A 21,908-nucleotide genomic window follows, 5' to 3' on the forward strand; every position below is an offset into this window, starting at 1 on the left:
ATAGGACCCATATGTCTAAGGATAAGTTAGGATTTATATGGTTATAAAAACGAGCTGTGACAGATGCAACTCTGAGGTGGCTTCCCTGACACATATGTTTTAGTCCTGCCCTCTTTTGGAAAAATATTGGAAAGACATTTTTGATATTATTTGATATTGATTTACAACCTCATCCTATTACTGCAATTTTTGGGTTACCAATGATGGATTCAGGCCATTTATCCACTTCAGCTTGTCGTATGATTGCATTTGTTACATTAATAGCCAGGAGATCCATTCTATTTAAATGGAAAGATCCTAAACCTCCTACTACATTCCAATGGTTTTCCCAAACTATAACATGTTTAAACTTAGAAAAAATTAGGAGTGGTACTATTGAGCCTTCGGTTAAATTTGAAGAAACTTGGAGCCCATTTATCCAGCATTTTCATATGATATAAGTTGACCTTTTCCGAATCCTTTTCAATAACTTCTATTCAAATATAGAGGAGCGGAGTTAATGACATAATGATACTTTTAACTGAAGAAATATGACAGCCCAATTTGTTTAGTTCTTGGTTAGTTTTTGTTTATTGTTACTGTTTTTTTTATTTTTGGGTTTTTTTCATATAATCAAATTTCTTTTTAAATCTTTCTCATGTTTAATTATCAAGAGATTGGGAAATTCAGATTATATATTTTACTCTTTGTGTCTGTATACTTTAACTGTTATTATTGTAATCCCGATCTCTCTGTATCAGGTGTATAATTACTACTGTTATGTTTATTAATTTGAAATTTAATAAAGATTGAAAAAGGAAGAAAATAAACATGGTAAATTATTAAAGACAGGGAAATATTATTTGAATTTAGAGATCCATTTATATTTTAAATAATTCCATCCAAATTGCAACTTTTTGATTTGATAAATTTTGAATTCCTGCCAATGAGATTTTCAAATCTCACTGAATTCTGGGAGGGTACCAAAGGACTGGAGAGCACCAAATATGACCCCCTTGTTCAAGTAGGGAAGGAAGATCAAAGGTGGGGGAATCTGTTGGCCACTTAGCTTAACATCTATTGTTGGCAAGACGCTGGAGTCAATAAGTAAGGGGAAATAGCTATTGTTTAAGAAAGCTTAATTTAGTCAAACTAAGTCAACATATTTTCATAAAAGGCTAATCATGTTCAACAAATTTGCTTCAGTTCTAAGCATCTAGCATCTTTATGAATAAGGTTGTCATCATGTGGAAATTTGATTCGCCTCCAAGCCCTACTGGCAAGTAAATATAACATGTCCTTCATTGCTGCTGAACCAAAACCTAGCAACACCCTACCTAACAGGACTGTGCCTGTCAGCTTGCTTTCTCACAGACATTTAGGGATGAGCAAAAAGTGCTGAAATAGGAGGTCCCCTCCCACCAATCAACAGAGTTTGCTATTGCTACCCGGTGGTTATTACTCTATTGCTTCAGTTCTTTGACGATGTTACAAGCACAGTACATAGAGGGGAACCTGTAGATGAAGTGCATCTAGATTTCCAAAAGGCATCTGACAAGGTACCACATAAAAAGCAGGTACGTAAGAGGTCATGGTATTGGAGGAAGTGCATTAGCATGGTCTGACAACTGGTCATCACATAGAAAACAGAGCTGGAATAAATAGGTCTTTTTCAGGTTGGAAGAATGTAACTCGTGGAGTATTCCAGGGATCAGTTTTTGGCCTTCAATTGTTTACTCTTTATATTAATGATATGGAAGAAGGAGCAGAATGCAAGGTATCAAAGTTTGCAATGACACAAGGATAATTGGAAATGCACAATGTGATGAGGATGTTGTGATTCTGCAAGAGCATATAGATAAATACAGTGGGTGTAAACTTGGCAAATGGAGCTCAATATGGGAAAATGAGGTCATGCTCTTTAGTGACAGGAATCAAAAGGCAAATTGTTGCCATAATAGATTGCCATTGCATTTCAAAGAGCACCCAGCTTTTCACAACAATGCTAGGAGAGAGGAAACTCACAATAAGTTGCTAAGATGCATTTTTCTCCACTGCTAACGCAGTACAGACAATTGTTGCTATGGTGAGACACAAAATAGAGAAGAAACATGGTCAAAATGACGCACATTCTCTCACATCAAAAATCAATAGATGCATTTACTTTCCATTTCCTAGCTTTTTCAAATGCCTGCTGAAATGTATCTGTAATCTGCTCACTGCCTGGTGACAGACGCAATAGATGACAAAATTACATTCAAACACATGATTTGCTAACATCAAAATTACATCTCAGAACAAAAATGGATTTATGCTGCCTATTTCCTCCCTCGCAGGAAATCATTGTCAGTGGCAGCTCCACAGATTCCAATTAAGTTGAAAGGTTTCTTTCTATCACAAACAATTAATAATTTTGTGCAAGCTGAAATTTCAAGTAACCACAGGCTTCTTGGAAAGAGAATGACATTTGCAAATGATAAACATCAAATAATGGAACAGATGTTTCACTGGCTGTGATATTTGAGCTATTTTTAATCAAAATAAAGATCACGGCTTTTGAACAGTTATTGCATACACCACCTGAAGTGCCTATCTTCTGTCCAAATCAATATTATTACCACAGTCTAAGTTTACCTTAACCATGTGTGACCCACAAGGAAATTACAACCAACCTTTCAGTGCATACAAAAAGGCCTGGAATTGTCTGCATTAACTTATCTGAAATCAAACAGATAGCAGCAGAAAATTCAGTCTGAGCCCAACTACCAAATCACTTTCCCCTCCGAGTTTTCTTTTACATCCACAATGAAAGCAACTGGCTGCCCCTTCAGCAGGTCTCTCTTTCAAACAGTGGTAGAAAAGCAAGCCCCAGCATGCTGCACATTTTTGACTGCCACTATCACCATTGTAGAGACTGTCGTCAAGTAAAGAGTAATAACCGCAGGGTAGCAATAGCAAACTGTTCATTGGTGGGAGGGGACCTCCTTTTTAATCACTTTTTGCCCATCACTAAATGCCTGTGAGAAAGCAAGCTGACAGGCACAGTCCTGTTAGGTAGGGTGTTGTTAGCTTTTGGTTCAGCAGCAATGAATGACGTTATATTTACTTACCAGTAGGGCTTGGAGGCAATCAAATATCCACATGATGGCAACCTTATTCATAAAGATGCTAGATGCTTAGGAGTTGCCAGAGACACCTCAGCTAATTACTGCACTGCAAATTGTACATGATTCATGGGAGCTTGTGTTGCCAGTAGTAGTGGGAATAAACTTTTAAGGTGCCAGTCATGCAAACAGTTTTATCTTGGATGGTGTTAAGCTTCTTGATCTCCTCCCATTCTGGCAAATAAAGCATAATCTGAGGTGTCTTGCAGGTAATGGAAAGGCTTTGGAGAACTAATCGCAGAATTCCCAGTCTCTCATTTATTCTTCACATAGAACTTGCATCACAGAGAAAGACTATTCAGTGCAACAGATGTATGGCGGTGCTTGGGCTTCAGTCAAGTGTCTCCCGACTTCCACTCATCTTACCCTATCTGCTGTTCTAGTTTATTTCACATATAAATCAGCATCAACTTTATTGCATTGTCTCTGCCACTTCACACAGTAAGGGTGGGGGTAAGTAGGAGAGGGATGGTGGTAAAACAAGATCAGAATGAGCCCTTACTTTGAAACCACGGAAAGAAAAGACTTGACAGCCAACTAACCCCCAACCCTCTCTGAACTGACTGTCACAGCTATCAAAAACAACTTGAATGTTTCTGTTTTTCACATTCACAAATATAAACATTACAAATTAAAAATTGAAAGATTCCACAAAAAAGTCTTCAGAAGAACCAAATCATTTAGAAATATTCAAAGGAAGTCAAACAATTAAAAAAAATACCCAAAATACTCACCCTAATTCCTCAGAGCCACTCTTCTTCATGGTGATGAATGGTAGTGAAATCCCTGCACCAGGTTTTATCTGGCATAGGTTGTTCAAGCAGATTGCTCTGTGCAAGTGCTGGACTCCATATGGAGCATTATTACATTGCCATCAAAAAGCTGTCAGACCAGTTAGGACCTCTGCATCTGTGCATTCCTATGTGGACATCTCAAAATGTCCTATTTATGTGAAGAAATCCATGTTGGATTTCTCTGATGAGCCAAAGGTTTTCCAGGTGCTCTGTCACTATCGTTCATTACAGATTCTGAAATCTCCAGATAACAGAAATTAGGCTAATTGCCCTTGGCCCACACAACTTTTTTTTAAATGGCAGACTTACTGGATCCTTATAACGTGAATTACTGGTTCCAAATATTTGTGGTGATACAACACATCATTCTCTGCCACTTCCGCCATCTCCAGCAGGACCCCACTATCAAGCAGATCTTCCCCTTGCCACCCCTTCCTGCCATTCGCAGGGACCACTCTCTCCGCGACTCCCTTGTTCACTCCTCCCCCCCCCACCCCCACCCATCCTGCTCCCACCCTGAGAACTTTCCACTGCCCCTGCCATAGGTGCAACACCTGCCCCTACGCCACCTCCATCCAGGGACCCAAATAGTCCTTTCAGGTGAGAGAGGTTCACCTGCACCTCCCTTAATATCATCTACTGCATTTGGTACTCCAAGTGTGGCCTCCTCTACATTGGTGAGAGCAAACACAGACTAGGCGACCGTTTCGCAGACACTTGTGCTCTGTCCGGAACCACGATCTGCATCTCCCCGTTGCCAGTCACTTCAACTCCCCTTCCCACACCATCACTGACATGTCAGTCCTCGGCCTCCTCCACTGCCAGGAGAATTCCAAGCACAAACCGGAGGAACAACACCTCGTTTTCCATCTTGGAACCCTGCAGCCTAATGGCATGAACATTGAATTCCTCCACCTTAAGTAATCCCCATCCCCCCAACCATGCTTCTTCTCTTCTTCCCTCTCCTAACTTTTTTTTTTCCCTTTCTCTCCTTATCTTTGACCCATCCCCCAGTGGATCTGCTCTCCCTTCATCTGCCTGTCACTATCTCTTACCTGCATCTACCTATCTCCACCTTGTGCCCAGCCCGACTCCTCTTTTGTTCACCTATCACTGCTCTGCTTTGCCCTCCTATATATTGGGCTTCCCCTTTTCCCCATCTTCAGTCCTGAAGAAGAGTCCTGACCCAAAAAGTTGACCACCTGCTTTTCTCCACAGATGCTGACTGGCCTGCTGAATTCCTCCAGCATCATGGTGTTTTTCCATTTGTGGTGATAATTTATTTGTATTTTTGTCACTAACATAGACAATCAGCTCCTATTTCTGCTAATAGCAAAGTAGTCCAGTAATATGTTAAATTCACAATTCATGGCATTAGCTCTTCTTTGCCAAAGATTTCCATTTTTATTAAATACACACACAAATGATGCACACTCCATTAATTCATTATTGCTTTTCCAGCAATTTTTGAGCAATTATAACAGAATAGAATTCATTTCAGTCTTTTATTGAAACTTTTCTTACCTGTATCACTCCACCACCTTCACTCCCAGTCCCAGCTAGAAACTCTTCAGGTAGGTTCAGCATCTTCCCCAGCCAGTCAAGCATCACCGTCTCCAACTCTGTACATGCAGGGCTTGCAGCCTAAAGGGTGAAGCAGGAGTTCTCATACCTCCAATGACCTTAAATTTAAGTCATGCTAATGACCATTTTATTTAACTAATACTAAACAAAGCAAAATGTATTTTAATGAGGAGCATCAAATAAATGAATGTAATGAATCCAAGAAGAACAACGTTACCAATAGTCATAATATCTGGAGTTCTCCCAATCTGCCGTGTATTTTACTGAGATTTGCACTGAATTTATATCAGTGTTGTGGGAATAACAGCCAGAAAATTCCTTGAAAAGTATTTTAGTCTGGTCATTATTTGAATTACTGAAGAGAGAGAAGTGCCATAATATAATATCTTCACAAAGGTGCTATGTGATACCATGACTAAAGGTGCAGAAGAACAAATCTCCATGAAAGACTGCTTCTGTAATCATCAGCCAAATCTCAGATCAAGGAAAAGGTCACTTTAATAATCAAGTCATACAGCTTTACCTGCAAGTCCCTGCAGAAATGACCACTCCAGTATTAGAGTGGTACACTGTCTCTCCAAAGTGCAAAGGCAAGGTTGAAGTTTTGCAGTTACTTATTAATCTGTCATATTGCATCCAGCAATCAAAACATGTACATTTGTTAAGTTAAGCATAGTTAGAGGGTAGGAGGAAAACTAGTTCTTGGAATATGACAGATGGGGAGGGTGCAGATTGGGGATGAAAAGAGGATGTGAATAGGGAGGTGGGTGGGGAGGGTGAAAGGGAAAATGGGAGAGGTGGTAGAAAAAAAAGGGAGATCACTCATGTCACTGCCCTGGGTTCTCTAGAAGTGCTTTAGAGCCAATGAAACCCTTTTTAAATACAAGTGCTATTGTGATGTAGGAAACAGAGTAGCTGATTTACTTACAGCAGGCTCCCATAAAATAGCAATGTGATAATGAATCAGAAAGTCTATTTCCATAATGTTGATTCAGATATAAATGTTAACCAGGACTCCGGGAATAGATCTGCTACTTTCCTTTGATGTTACACCGTGTAATGTCCATCTGAGAGCACTTGATTTAACATATCACCCAAAAGGCTGCACATCTGAAAGTGTAACACCTTTCGTACTGTAATGAAAAAACTACAGAAACATCCAAATTACAGCCCTGCCTACGCTTACCGATTGCTGATCCTGCTCACAGCATTCATTAAAAACAGCACCGAAATGTCACTTTACATTTCTGAGCTCAAGTCTCCGGAGAAGGTGGGTATAGCAGATGTAGCAGGTGGAAAGGAAGGCAGGAAAGATGAGACAACAGGTGGAGGAGATGGGTGAGGAATGAAAATAAGAGTGGGACAGGAAGTGGAAAGTAAGGTAAAGGATGAAGATACAGGTCATGGGTAAATGGACAAGAATGGAGCAAATGAAAGCTAATAGGAGCGAGGGTTGTACGGAGTCTCCTAGTCTCAGCCATGGGGTTTCTTCTCTGGGGTGGGGGGTGGGGGGGGGCGTGGTGAGTGTCTCTCTTCATCCAATCCAGTACATTTTCACTTAATGGAGAGGCAATTTATGAACCTCTCTCCCCCAGCCCTCATCTACATGGCCAATGAGGAATAGAGGTAGCAAAAAGCTTTTGTTCTTTTCCACTAGCTTAATTTATTTGCAGAGTTAGGGAGGGAATGGATGGTTCTTTTTGGGATGCTTCTGATGATTGACAATGATACAGGAATACTTTCTAGAGATTCAGTCATTTAGGTATAGTTATTCACCTTAGTGCTTGCCAGCAAGTATGCAACACTTGGAATTTGGCTGCAACTGATGTCACCAGCTATCCAGTTTACCTTGAAAAAGCTGCCTGTCAAGAAACCAAACCTGTGCCTCAGTTTGTAATGAGTGTCACTACATGGGGATTGTCAAATCAAACTTTGCCAATGAAAGCATTGTAATAATTGTCACTTAATTATGGCAGAAATGTAATTATCCAAACAGGAAAATAGCACCTCAGTTCAGAATGTAATGCAACTGGAAAAAAACTGCAGATGCTGGAAATCTAAAATACAAACAAATAATGCAGGAAATACTCAATAGGACAGGCAGCATCTGTGGGAAGAGAAACACAGTTAACATTTCAGGTCGAAGACCCTTCACCAGAACTGTGAAGGAGACAAAAGGAGCTTGTTAAGCCGAAGGGAGGCTGGGGAAGGGAGTTGTCTCCGGTAGGATAAAGCCAAGATAACCATGGGGATAAGCTGTAAACAAGGTTATCTGGTCAATGAATGAATGGGAACAGTTAGAGCAAGAACACAAACAAAAGAATGCAGGAGTTACAAAATGCAGAACAGGAAAACATGTGCAGTGTATCCTCCATTCTCATTGGAAAAAAAGAAAAAAAAGGGATGCAAGGCATCCTAACAAGGGAAACCCAGCTGGAAGGCTTTAGTAACCCCAGATCCTGACAGAGGCAAATAACAGTTGATTACGGTCCTCTGAGTGGATTGTAAACCGCTATTTACATGAAGCAGAAAACAGATTAAGGATTCCATCCAAAATTCTTCACCACCTTTAGAATCCAAGTGTACCTGCTCCCTCCCACTGGCACTCTTCAATATGAAAAGGATAATCCTCATTTCTAGGAAATATACCAATAGTGGGCTAGTTGTGTGCTTTATTCAAGCCCAGTTTCAAACAAGGATCATTATCAACAATTGAATTTGATAGCTTAAGTTAAGCAGAAATTAGGAGGCAAACAGGTTGTATTTCATCTACTTTCCATGATCTATGTTGCCACCCGTTTATTTTCATATTCTAATCTACCTAATGTTACAGCATCATCTAGTAAATATACTGAGACCAAGTGCCAGCAAAATACAAAGAACATATCTCACCCAATGCCAAGTAAGATTTATCAAAAATAGAGATTTCCAAAGGATAAAGTTGGAGGCACATCATTTCTCTTTAGAACTTTATTAAATTCAATTCCTGCAACATAAGAAATGCCTTGATAAAAACTGCTGCACAGCTGCTTCACTGGCCATGCCAGAGTAAATAAAATGTTTGTTTAACCAAAAGGAAAATTAAGTGCGATTGGCAGATATGATCATTGGTGCAATGTCATCATCTTGACAATTGCACTGTCATGACCTCTCTATTAATACTTTATACTGTGCAAATCATGGTCAATCTGCAGAAAGGCAGCATGAGGTACCACTTTTATATGCTTTATTCAGAATGGCAGTAAAATGACTGGCTCTATTCAACTAGATCTGCTTCCATCCCTGATCAAAGCAACTGTAAACAATAACAGCTCTAGTCCTCTCTGTTGATAAGGTAAATTACAGCAGAGATATTAATTACAATAGCTTTGACAGTGGAAGCTAAAATATAACTATGTTAGAGAATAATAAAAAAATTGCTAGAAATAACTGTAGGAAATGAATGTTCTGTAAATAAAAAAGGAGAACTAATGGTGGTAAAGCAATGTGGTTTAATCATATGTCATAGGCTAAATTAGAGAGGAGACAGTAAAAATCAGACAGAATTTTCTAATTTTCATTAAAATTGTAGTAAGTTACACAACACTGATTAAAGAAGGGACAGGAAGCTGAGCGTGTTAAGTATGGAGCTATTTGTCTAACATTAACTCAGCAAACTCTTGAGATAAAATTAATTGGAAATGCACGTTAAATAAGGACACCCAGCATGGACTCATTACAGGTAGGGTATGTTTAATAAATTTAAGAGTTTTTGTTTGAAGAAGTAATTGGATTGATAACTGGAGTATAGTACATGTAGTACTTAAAGTTTTACATATGTTATTTGACACATTGATTTTATGCTACATCTGTTTTTCTAACCAATGTTGTAGTGTGGAGAGAGTTTGCTGTTTAAATGACATTAATTGTTATATTACTTTTTGGGTAAATGGTGCAAGTACTTGGGGGCCCATTCTACCCACTTCTATTCCCAGTCCACAGAGAAGAGACCTGATTGAGATTATGGGCCACTATCTCAATAATGAGACAAATATTGAGGTTTGGCAATTGGTGAGGTTAACTGTAGGTTGCAGGAAGACTTAAAACAAGTTAGTAGAATATGCATTTAGCTAGAAATTACAATTTAATATTTTCATTTAGGAGACAATGTGTTGAGAAGAAAAATGGGAGCATAAGCTGATTGGAAAGGTGGTAAAGCACAAGGGTGAACATTAAGACACGGGCTTCAAAAGCATATTGTCACAAAATGAGAAAGTGTTGAAATAAAGCCACACAGAAGGCTAACAGCATTTATGTTTTATGAATGGTCTGTACTCGTGTAAAGATGTAAAGTTCAATTAGGTTGACAACAAATTTCTATGTAATATTTTGGATGCCATAGAGCAGAAAGAAGAGATTGGTTGGGACGGCACCATTGATGGGAGAGCTATAGAGGGCTAGGATGTAGGATTACCTTTCCTAAAGCAGATAATACAAGAAAAGGTTAAATAGAAATGGTTAGCTCAAAATGTATAAACCTCTTGATAAAGTGGCAGTGAAGAGGAGAGATCAAATTAAAATTGTCAATAAAAGATTGGTGAGGGAAATTTTAAAAAATTCTTATGATATTGTGGTTGTGAAGAATGTTCTTCCACAGGAAGTGGTTTAGGCAGAAACCAAGGAATCTATTAAAACAAAATCAAATAAACAATTGAAGCAAAGGAATATAGGAAGCAATGGAGAAAAAGGTCAAGGAAAAGCACCTCTGCTTTTAACCAGGCAGATTATAGTTTACTGGACTGGAGACAGACCAACAATTTCAGATAATGACTAATTCCAATTTACACTTCTTTGTCCATCTAAAGTTCCTTTTCTTGTCCCACTATCACCTCTTCTGCCTTGCACCATCATTCCATTTGTCATTTAATCTCCCCCATCCTCTACACTGTAATAAGCCAACTCCCTGTCTCTCCTTTTTTTTCCTCTTCTATCTTTAAAATGTAATTTTTGCTGTAGCTTCTGATTTTATACCATGTCTAATTTCTTCCAGTTCTGGGGAAAGGTCAAAAACCTGAAATATTACCTTTGCTTCTCTCCTGATCATATACCTATCCAACATTCTCTTAAATGCATCAGTTAGGTGGCATTAGTTCACTGTAATCAACTATTTTCCTCCATACCCAGCAAGAAATGGTCAGATAACCCTCTGTAATGGCTTCTCTTTGCACTCCTACAATTCCTTCAGACTGTTCCAGAGTTTTATTGTTGGTGCTACATCTACTCCTCATATTAACACCAGGAGCATCTGAAGACAAAGGGAAATAGCAAAGTATTCTGTAAACACATAATTAACAGAAGTTAAACTAGGGACGTGGGCATGAATGAGAAGCTCAAAAGTTTATGACAGTGTAATGACAGAGCATTTTATCAAAAGAAGATAACAAGATAGATCAGGAAATTAAGGAAGAGAAAGCAAGGCACTAGAGTAGGTATAATGTCACACAGTGGATTGACAAACTAATGTTTCTATAATCAGGGTCTTGTCACTGAATGTGTAACAAAATGGTTAAAAGAGAAAGTAAAAAGTGAGAATAAAAGGCATCTGTTAAAGGAGGTATAAAGTTGTTTTATACAAGGATCCGTGATTGGATAAACTTAAGATAGATAAATGAGTGACGACACACTTCAGAGAAATTGGGAACATTCAACTATGCTTCAAAAACAAAACTGAAGGGTTATAAGAGCCATTTTATAATATGCCAGGTTGATTCACGGATGTGCTTTGCTTTACTTGTGCCAACTTCTTTACGTCTGTAAGGAATTTCCTAGCAGTTGCATAAACTAATACATTAGGGGCCATTGCCAAAATACATATTCATCAAAAATAGGAATCCTTGAAAATTTTGGTTATAAAAGGGAAAGTTGAAAAATAGATTTAAGGAGAACTAGATTTACCTTAATCACTTTTTTTTTCTTTTTCAATCTTTTTATTAGTTTTCAAATTAATACAGATTAATATATCAATGTTTATACATGTAATACAAAGAGATCAGGAGAACAATCATGACATGGATAATCAAAGAATAGAGTATAAAAAAATCTATAGATCCAATGACCTGTTAGTGAATGAATATAATATAAAAGAAAAAGATTTATTATAATATAAAAAAAGAAAAAACCCCAAAGCAATAAAACAATATAGCAAACCAAGAAATTTTTTTTTAAAAAAAACAAAAAACTGGACTAAAATTTCTCAATAGACACAGAGCAATATTACGTCATCAACTCCGTTCTTCTAAATTGAAAGGTTATTATAAGGGGATCTATATCATGTGAAAATATTGAATAAATGGACTCCAAACTTCCTCAAATTTAAGCGAAGGATCAACAGTACCACTCCTAATTTTTTCCAAGTTTAAACGTGATATAGTTTGAAAGAACCATAATCACTTTTAACATTATGTCACGCAGGTTGACTAAAGTCCCCACATTCAGTGTCTACAATCTTTGCCTAACTAACCAGTGCAATGTTAAACAAAAACGTCGGAGAGTCATACCCATGTAAAGCCAATGCAGCCGATGGCTCCAGACAGCATATCACCCAGCATGCCGGGAAAGGAGATGGAAGCGGGGAAATAGGCGTGAAAATGAGGACTCTGCCAGTGGGTGACCTGGGAGAAAAAACACCAAAATAATCACATTGAATAAAAACCGAACAAACGATAGAAAACTTCGCCGATGTTACAATCGCCGATCAATTCACAAATCTTATTTCTAAAATATTTCAGTCAAACAAGTGGCCAAAAGCTTTCGACCACACTGCCTTTTATTCAGTCCCATACAATCTTATTTTTCATGTGGTCAATTCTCCATCCTGTTGCTCACGTCCAAAGCAACTGGTTGTTTTAAAATAGTAATTGCTGCATTTCTTATGGGGAAGAGACTGTGCGCGCTCTAAAGCGAGGGAATGAATCGGTTGGTTGCATTTTCTTACCCCCGGCATGATGACTCTCTCAACATCCTTCATCAGGTCCTCGTAACTGTCGGGGTCCTGGGGCGCGCTGTCTGGGATAAGCGGCCGCAGGTACCCGGGCTGCACCGCTGGATAGACCGGACGCTGTTCGACGGTTTTCAGGTAATCTATGATGAAATCCACCATCTCTTTACCCCTTATGCGGAATTCCTCGAAATCCATGGCGTTTTAGTTCAGATTCTCACTGAAAGGAGCATCAGAAATGTCATCATTTTAGTAAACGTCTGGGAAATGTGGCAGTGTCCAAAGCAGAAAACAAGCCTCAAAACTACGGGAAAACATGTATTTGTTTACCACAATAATGAAATGAATGACTCTCTTCGTTCGTGAACTGTTTCTGTCCCCAGATCAATTCGATTGTTTAAAACTGTTTATATTATTCCATGTTCACTGACCCAGTTTCACAGTGAGCCAATTACAATTTCTGTTGTAACCGTTTAACATTGCCTGCTACACTTAACGTGGCGAGCCTTCTAATAAATCTGACGAAGAATAATCCGACTGTATTTAGCAGGGTTCCACGCTGTGCACTCACTTGTTGGATTACCGCATTTAACACTGCACGGTAATTAAGTGTTTGTCAGCCTGCTGTTGAATTAATAACGGGGAATGAACTGTACTCACGTTTAAGGACAACACCACGTTCTTGTACTTTGTTCTCTGCACTTTCCGGCGAAATTATTTATATATATACACAATGAGAAACCTTAGCCACTCAGAGCCAAAGTATTCTTCCACCCAACTTCCACCACCAATCACGAACAGGATGAAGCTCCTCCTACGCGTTTTATCTGGAAGTTTGAAGTGAACGGCCTAGTAAAATACAGCGCCCGTGGGTTCTGTCATTGATATTTTGCCAATGGTTACCATCTAGACCAACACACAGAAAGTGCGGGAGGAACTCAGCAGATCAGGCAGCATCCGTGGAGGGAAATGAACAGTCGACGTTCCGGGCCGAGACGCTTCATCAGGACTGGAGGAGGAAGAAGGCAGAAGCCGGAAGAAGGAGGTGGGGGGAGGAGCACACGCACACTGGTGAGAGGGGGAAGGGGGATGGGGATTGGGGAGGGAGATGGGATGAGATGGGGGGTGGGGGAGATGGGATGAGATGGGGGGTGGGGGGGATGGGAGGGGGAAGGGGTGAAGATGTAATAAACTGAGATACTGACCCTTGATCTCCTCCACTGCCACCTTGAGGCCAGAGGCAGGTTGGAGGAACAACATCTCATATTCCGCCTTGGGAGACTCCAACCTGATGGCCTCAACATTGATTTCTCTAACTTCCGGTAGCGCTACCCCTTTTTCTTCCCACCCCATTGTCTTCCTTTATTCCTGTGGCTCCCTTCCCCTACCTTGATGACCTGCCCATCTCCTCTATCCTTTCTTCCATGGCCCACTGCCCTCTCCTGCTGGATTCTTTCTTCTTCAGCCCTTTGCCTCTTCTACCTATCACCTCTCAATTTATTACATCTTCCCCCCCCTCACCTGGACTCGCCCCTCACCTGAACTCGCCCATTCCCTGCCTGCGTGTTCTCCTTCCCCTCCCCCCAACTTCTTATTCTGGCTTCTGCCCTCTTCCTTTCCAGTCCTGATGAAGGGTCTCTGCCTGAAACATCAACTGTTTGTTTCCCTCCATAGATGCTGCCTGACCTGCTGAGTTTGTCCAGCACTTTTTGTGTATTGCTCCAGATTCCTGCATCTGTAGAATTTCTTGTGTCACCATTTAGACCATCTTGCCTACTGGTTTCTATTTCTTCTATTTGCATGTTTTTCAGATACTTTCCCAATTCCGTTTCAGGTAGAATTACAGAACTACCCCAGTAGCTATTTCAAGCAAAGTATTCTGCTTCTAAAAATTGGTATTTTTTTATTACTTCTTCATAGGAAAGTTAATTATTACTGCAACAACATAAATTGAGATTGTGAAACAATATACTTTATTGCAAATGATATGCAGTATTAAAATACAGAAGTGTTGATGCAATATATTCAAGTATATACCTGTATATATGACAAAACACAGAGGATCCACCAGGTTGATTCCTGAGTTGAAGATTCAGCATTTTAATCCATATTCACTGCATTATAGAAAAATGAGAAGTGATTTAATTGAAAGACACAAGATTCTGAGGGAGATTGGCAGAGTGGACGCTGAGGAGATTTTTTTTCTTGTGAAGTTATCTGGAACTAGGGGCATCGTTTCAGAATGAGGGATTTGGTAAATTGGTTTATTAATTGTCATATGTACTGAAGTACAGTGAAAAATGTTGTTTTGCATGCCATTCATACAGATCATTTCATGAGAAAAGTGCATTGAGGTTAAAGGGAAAACAATAACGGAACGTAGAATAAGGTGCTACAGTTACAGAGAAAGTGCGGTACAGGCTGACAATAAGGTGCAAGGCCATAAGGAGCTAGATTGTGAGTTCATCTTATTGTACCAGGGGACTATTCAATAGTCTTATAACAGTGGGATAGAAGCTGTCCTTGACCCTGGTGGTATGTGCTTTCAGACTTTTGTATCTTCTGCCCAGTGGGAGGGGAGCGACAAGAGAATGTCTGGGGTGGGTGGGGTCTTTGATTATGTTGGCTGCTTTACTGAGGCAGAGGTGTAGACAGAGTCCATGGAGTGGAGGCTGGCTTCTGTGATGTGCTGAGCTGTGTACACAACTCTCTGCCTACTTAAGACAGATGAAGAGGAATTGTGTCTCTCAGAGGACGATGAAACTTTATAATTCTCAATGAGAAACAAAAATATACAGATTCTGGTCACTTAAAATAAAGATCAATTGCTGGAAACATTCAAGAGGTCAGGCATTATCTGTGGAAAGAGTAACAGAGTTAATGTTTCAAGATGAAGACCCTTCATCAGAACTGGGACAGAGGGAAAGTTAGAGAAGAAAGAAAGAGAAGAGGATTAGTTTTAAGTTGCAGAGTATGTGGAAGGGATTGATAGGATAAGTTGAAAATCTCTGATAGGCAAGGGCTGAGTTGCTGTGGTGATAAGCTATTGAAGGTAGGTGGGTGTGGGAAGGGGGATGAAAGGGAAGAATATCACCTCCACCTATGACCTCCCAGCTTCTCACATCATTTGCTTTTATCCCCCTTCCCCACCCACCTACCTTTCCCCTCTCACCTATCACCTGCCGGCTTGTGCTCCTCCCCCTCACTTTTTATTCTGGCTTCTGCTCTCTTCCTTTACAGTCTTGATGCAGAGTCTCAACCTGAAATGTTGACTGTTTATTTCCCTCCATAGATGCTGCCTGACCTGCTGAGTTCCTCCAGTATTTTGTGTGTGTTGCTCCAGATTCCAGCATCTACAGAGTCTCTGGTGAGCACCTTATTCAAGACTAGAAGGAAAATAGAAGCAACCCGGGGTGAATAAAACAGAGGAGACAGATGAAAATCCAGTCAGAGGGAAAAGCAGAACTTCAATGTCAGCATTCCTGTAAGAGAAGTAGCAATGAATTCAACAGTAAGTGAAAGTAAACAGCACTGTGGGAGTACATTCACCAGAATAGCTACAGCAGCTCAAGGTGTTTCACCTCCAGCTTCTCAAAGGGCAATTAGGGATGTGCAATGAATGCTGGCCTTGCCAATAATGCATTGATCCTAAAAATAAATCAATAAAATATCTCCAAGAGTTGCAAGGGCATAGACTATACTCTGGGTTGGGAACTTCAATGTCCATCACCAAGAGTGGCTCAAAAGCACCATCACTTACTGAAACAGAGGGCATGGCCACCATAGTGAACCTGCAGAAGGTGGTGAAAGAACCAATTAAAGAGATAATGTAGCTGAGCTCATCCTCACCTGTTGCAGATTCATCTGTTTATGATAAGGACCTACAACAAATTCTTTAAGGGGCCAAAGAGAAGCATGGCATCACCAATCAACCCAATTGATTCTAGAAAACCATGCCAAGAGCAACGCCAGCCATATGTAAGAATGAAGTGCCAACCTGGCTAAGCCCCAGTAGAGGCCTACAGGTGTGCAAAACAATGAATGCAGCATGCAACAGGCAGAGCTGTGCAATTCCAGAAGCAACAATTCAGATAAAGGCTGCAGTCCTGCTGCAAGTAGAACTGAATTGTGATGGATAATTAAACAGCAAATGGGAAGAGGAGACTCCAAAAACATCCTTTTGGTAGACCCCAGCATTAGAGTCCAAATGACAGGCTGAAGCAGGAATGTCAAGTGGATGACCCTTCTTGGTCTTCTTATGTCCCACAATGATTGAAGCCAGTCTTCAGCCAATGGATTAATTCACAAAATTTCAAGAAACTGCCAGAGCCTTTGATAACAGCAAAGGTCAAGGGACCAAACAGCATCCTGGCTGCAAAGCTAAAACCTTGTGCTCCAGGAAACGTTATGCCTCAGGTCAAGCTGTTCCAATACAATTCTCAGTCTGCTGGAGGACCTCAAGCTTGCTGCTTGACCTGCTGACTTACTCCAGCAGATTGTTTGTCATTCCAGATTCTAGCATCTGCAGTCTCTTGTGTCTCCACAATTACAACACTACCACCTATCTGACAATGTGGAAAATTGCTCAGAACTAGAACCATAGAACACTACAGCACAGAAAACAGGCTATTCAGCCTTTCTAGTCTGTGCCGAAACGTTATTCGGCTAGTCCCATTTACCTGCACCCAGTCCTTAACCCTCCAGACCTCTCCCATCCATATAGCTATCCAATTTATTCTTAAAACTTAAGAGTGAGCCCGCATTTACTACATCAGATGGCAGCCTGTTCCACACTCCCACCACTCTGAGTGAAGAAGTTCCCCCAAACCTTTCCCCTTTCACCCTAAATCCATGTCCTCTTGTACTTATCTCTCCTAATCTAGGTGGAAAGAGCCTACTCGCATTAACTCTGTCTATACCCCTCAATTTTGTAAACCTCTATCAAATCTCCCCTCATTCTTCTGCACTCCAAGGAATAAAGTCCTAACCTGTTCAATCTTTCCCTGTAACTCAACTCCTGAAGACCCGGCAACATTCTAGTAAATCTCCTCTGCACTCTTTCAATCTTATTGATATCCTTCCTATAGTTAGGTGACCAGAACTGCACACAATACTCCAAAGCTGGCCTCACCAATGTCTTATACAACCTCACCATAACATCCCAACTCCTATACTCAATGCTTTGAGTTATGAATGCCAGGATGCCAAAAGCCTTCTTTACAACCCTGTCTACCTGTGATGTCACTTTCAGGGAATTATGTATCTGAACTCCCAGATCCCTTTGTTCCTCTGCACTCCTCAGTGCCCTACCATTTACCGTGTATGTCCTACCTTGATTTGTCCTTTCAAAATGCAACACCTCACACTTGTCTGCATTAAATTCCATCTGCCATTTTCTGGCCCATTTTTCCCAGTTGGTTCAGGTCCCTCTGCAAGCTTTGAAAGCTTTCCTCGCTCTCCACTACGCCTCCAATCTTAGTGTCATCAGCAAACTTGCTGATCCAATTTACCACATTATCATCTAGATCATTGATATAGACAACAAACAACAATGGCCCCAGCACAGATCCCTGAGGCACACCACTAGTCACAGGCCTCCAGTCTGAGAAACAATCATCCATTACCACTCTGTCTTCTCCCACACAGCCAATTTCAAATCCAGTTTACAACCTTTCCATAGATACCTAGTTTCTGAACCTTCTGAACTAACCTCCCATGTGGGATCTTGTCAAAGGCCTTACTAAAGTCCACGTAGACAACACCCACAGCCTTTCCTTCATCTATTTTCTTGGTAACCTCCTCGAAAAACTCTAAGATTCATTAAACACAATCTACCACACACAAAGCTATGCTAACTATCCTTAATCAGCCCTTGATTGTCCAAATACTTGTATATCCAATCTCTCAGAACACCTTCCAATAATTTACCGACTACTGATGTCAGGCTCACTGGCCTGTAATTACCTGGTTTACTTTTAGATCCTTTTTTGAACAACATGAACTACCCTCCAGCACTGCACCTGTGGCTAAGGGCATTTTAAATATATCTGCCAGGGCCCCTGCAATTTCTACACTAGTCTCTGATCCAATGTGGTAAATTGGATCAGCTGAACCAATTAATTATTGTCCATGAGGATATTATTGATCATCAACAAAGAGATGACATGGTTGACAATGCTAGACTGCATTACAGCTTTGTAACTGAATGCCCCTCCTCTACAAAGTGGGATGCTCATATACCTGACTAGCCACTGCCATAATAAGAGCAATGGGAAAGTAATGGCAAGATCGGGGAAATGCTCCCTAAATTTCAGCCTTTAAATCCCCCCATCTCCACTTTCTTTATTGGAAGTAAATCATATTGAGGTTCAAGAGTATAACTGGGTACAGATACAAAGGTAAATGGAGTGTATATTCATAAATTATTGACAGTAGCAGTGCAGTTAGAAAACACATAAATGTTAAGAGCAAAATAATGGAGTTCGTTTTGGAGAGAATAGAATCCCAAAGCATAGATATTAAACCTATTCAGAGCTTTAATTAAGCTAATCACAGCTTTGAGCCCAGTTTCTGGATTCCATATTACAAAGAGCATAGAGAATCACTGAAGTACACTGGTTTTATTGTGGGTCTATTTTCTGCTTGCTCTTCTTTCCCTTTTACTTCCATTTGGCTTTCTATTTTGCTTGAATTTTTATCCTGTTTTCTCTCTTCTCTAATACCTTGTTCATGTATCAATCAGATAGCCTAAGTCCAAATACCATACTGTAGTTAATGCATTCAATGTTCTGCCGAATATTACCTATCACAATGACGATTGTCTGTTAAGGGTACTTTACTGGATATTATTGCATGGTTCTGATTGCACAATGAGCGTCATAGACCTTTCAATCAAATTTTTAAAAAATCAAAATTGCACTGAAATGAAACATATTGCACAATTTATTATCTCATTAACTACCACCTTCTTCGTTGTGCTTGATTTCTAGGTCAGCTAATGGTCCTGCCGGAGGGTTGCAATACTATCCCTGTGGCTGCTGTATGGCTGCTGAAGGATGGCCTCTTTCCAGGCTTGGCAATTTAGAAGTCAGTGATGGAGGAACACGAGTAGCTCTCACCTGGATGGGCGAGCTCCCAACTGCAGCATCTCACCAGAAATGCCGACAGTTTGGGAAGGCTAGTTGGGGGTTGGTGTGAGAAAAGGGGCTGGAGAGGGCTCTGCCTGAGAGCCAATAGCAGGAAGAGAAATCCTTGCATTCTGAGAGGGGACAGGACATTCAATCTCTGTTAATGTTGCTAAAACTGTCATAGTGATAACCATCTGTAGCTCAGTGGAAAAGCCTTTGAGCACTTCCGCCCCATGTATGTGAGTAAACTGTTTGCATCTTGAAACTAGGCTGCTAAGTTATTTAATACTGAATGAGGTTCAACACTAGGGTCTTAGAGGAAATGGTTAGTGAGATAGTTCATGCATTGGTTTTAATTTTTGAAACATTCCCTCGACTGGGGAAAAGTTTCATGAGAATGGAAAATAGCAAATGTAATTCCTCTGTTTAAAAATGAAGGGAGACTGGATTAAGGAAAGTTGGTTGAACATCTGTCATGGGGAGAATTTCAGGAGGTCTTATTAAAGATGTTATAGCAGGGCACTTAGAAAAAAAATCATGGTATTCAGGTAAACACAGCATGATTTTATAAAAAGGATGTCATGTTTAATTAATGTATTGGAGTTCTTTGAAGAAGGAACATGTGCTGTGGATAAAGGGAACCAATGGATGTACAGTAGATTTCTAGAAGGCTTTTCAATAAGGGGCCACATCAGAGGATGCAGAAAATAAAAGCTCAGAGTAGGAGGCAACACAGTGTGGATGGAATCTTGGCTAGCTAACTCTAGGCAGAAGTGAGCCTTTTTCTGCTGGCAAGATGTAATGAGTCTGTAACATTAGGGCCTCATTTTCACAGCTTGTATTAATAACTTGGATGAAGATACTGTTAAATTTGCTGACACAGATAGGTAGGAAAGTAAGTTGTAAAGAGAACGTAAGGAAGCGGCAAATGGACATAAAGGATAAAGTGGGCATCATGCAGGCGTGGAAGTTAGTACTGCAGGCTCACAACAGCAGATACTTGGATTTAAACCTGCCCTCGGTGCTGCCACTGTGGACTTTGCACATTTTCCCTTTAAACACGTGGTTCTCCTCTGATGCTCCGATTTTCTCCCATATCCCAAAGATGTACTGGTAGTTTAATTGTACACTATAAATTACCCTTAGTGTGGGTAAATAGCAAAAAGAATCAAAAGGGGGTTGATAACCCTGTATGAGAGACAATGCTAGGAATTATTCAGGTGTTGTGGAATTATGTGGATAGCAGACATTAACTAAAATGCAAACCAGTCTTCAACAAAAAAAAAACCCTGTTCACAATATAACTTCCACTGATACTTATAGGCCATCAATACCAGTCATCGGGTATGGGGCATTCTGATTCTGTATCATTGTAATTACACAGAGGAAGGTAATAGATTAATGTTCATGTCAATCGGCCCTCATTGAAACTCTCATGATGAGATCAGGGAAGGCATTAAGTGGCCATCTCCTGCATTAACACCTCATTAAAGACATGTCACTGCCATTTAATACATATTTCAGGACATGTCTGTTTTATCACTTAATATTCTGGCCATTTGTATATCCAGGGAGCCATCCCTCAACATTGTAACAAAAGCAGTGTATTTTGGGTGTCTGGTGTTTTGTGCTCAGAACCCCTTGGACCAACCACCAGTATCTGAATATTCAGAAGGGTTCTACCAGTTGGGGATGTGCTCACATTGTAAATATGTAATTCTGCAGTTACTGGTCTACAATCAAAATGTTAAAGTAGGAAATTATAGCCATTGAAACTGTAGTTAATCATTTATTGTCTTTTTGTTTAAAAAGTATAAAACATGACTGTATTGTCGGGTGTCGGGAGAGGAGAAGTAGATTCTCCAGAAGGCCTGTTTGTGATGAATTAAGACCTTTTATATCTACTAACTTAAGTCTCCAGTGACTCAGTCACAGTCACAAGATGCGAGGATACAGGGAAATAAGAAGTGCTGGAGGAACTCAGCAGGTCAGGCAGCATCTATGGAGGAAAATAAACAGTCGATGTTTCGGACTGAGACCCTTTATTAGTCCTGATGGAGGTTTTCGGTCCAAAACATCAACTGTTTATTTCCCTCCATAGATGCTGCCTGACCTGCTGAGTTCCTCTAGCACTTTTTGTGTATTGCTCCAGGTTCCAGCATCTGCAGAATTTCTTGTGTCTCAAGGAAAGGGACTAATCGGATTGCTCTGCTGGGAGCCAGAATTGAAAAGGTGGGCCAAGTGGCCTCTCACTGTGTCATTACAAGTGGGTCGCTAAATAGAG

The 21,908-nt window shown here is 40.3% G+C and overlaps 1 protein-coding gene and 1 long non-coding RNA gene across 10 annotated transcripts in view; one reads left to right on the forward strand and one right to left on the reverse strand.

Moving 5' to 3' along the window:
• The window catches only part of LOC127570584 (aromatic-L-amino-acid decarboxylase-like), a 95,430-nt gene extending 81,620 nt beyond the window's left edge, over positions 1–13,810 (reverse strand). For 6 of the 8 annotated variants that reach the window (XM_052016272.1, XM_052016271.1, XM_052016268.1 and 3 more), the window contains exons 1-4: positions 13,158–13,306; positions 12,495–12,717; positions 12,058–12,171; positions 5,462–5,581 (exon numbers count right to left, since the gene is read on the reverse strand). In XM_052016272.1, the coding sequence (XP_051872232.1) occupies positions 5,462–5,581; positions 12,058–12,171; positions 12,495–12,695 (435 nt within the window). In that variant the 5' untranslated portion in view covers positions 12,696–12,717; positions 13,158–13,306. Of the gene's footprint in view, positions 1–5,461; positions 5,582–12,057; positions 12,172–12,494; positions 12,718–12,827; positions 12,967–13,157; positions 13,307–13,702 lie in introns of those variants that run through there. The other 2 variants (XM_052016266.1, XM_052016267.1) reach the window with 2 other exon arrangements.
• LOC127570586 (uncharacterized) lies at positions 13,426–21,480 on the forward strand. 2 transcript variants are annotated; one of them, XR_007956369.1, is made up of 3 exons: positions 13,426–13,568; positions 15,790–16,008; positions 19,487–21,480. It is a non-coding gene; the product is annotated as an uncharacterized LOC127570586 (long non-coding RNA). The 2 variants fall into 2 exon arrangements; XR_007956370.1 differs by having other exon boundaries at positions 15,790–15,981.
• The last annotated feature ends 428 nt before the right edge of the window (positions 21,481–21,908 follow it).

Source organism: Pristis pectinata, chromosome 5 (genome assembly GCF_009764475.1).
Source record: "Pristis pectinata isolate sPriPec2 chromosome 5, sPriPec2.1.pri, whole genome shotgun sequence".
Classification (NCBI taxonomy): Eukaryota; Metazoa; Chordata; class Chondrichthyes; order Rhinopristiformes; family Pristidae; genus Pristis; species Pristis pectinata.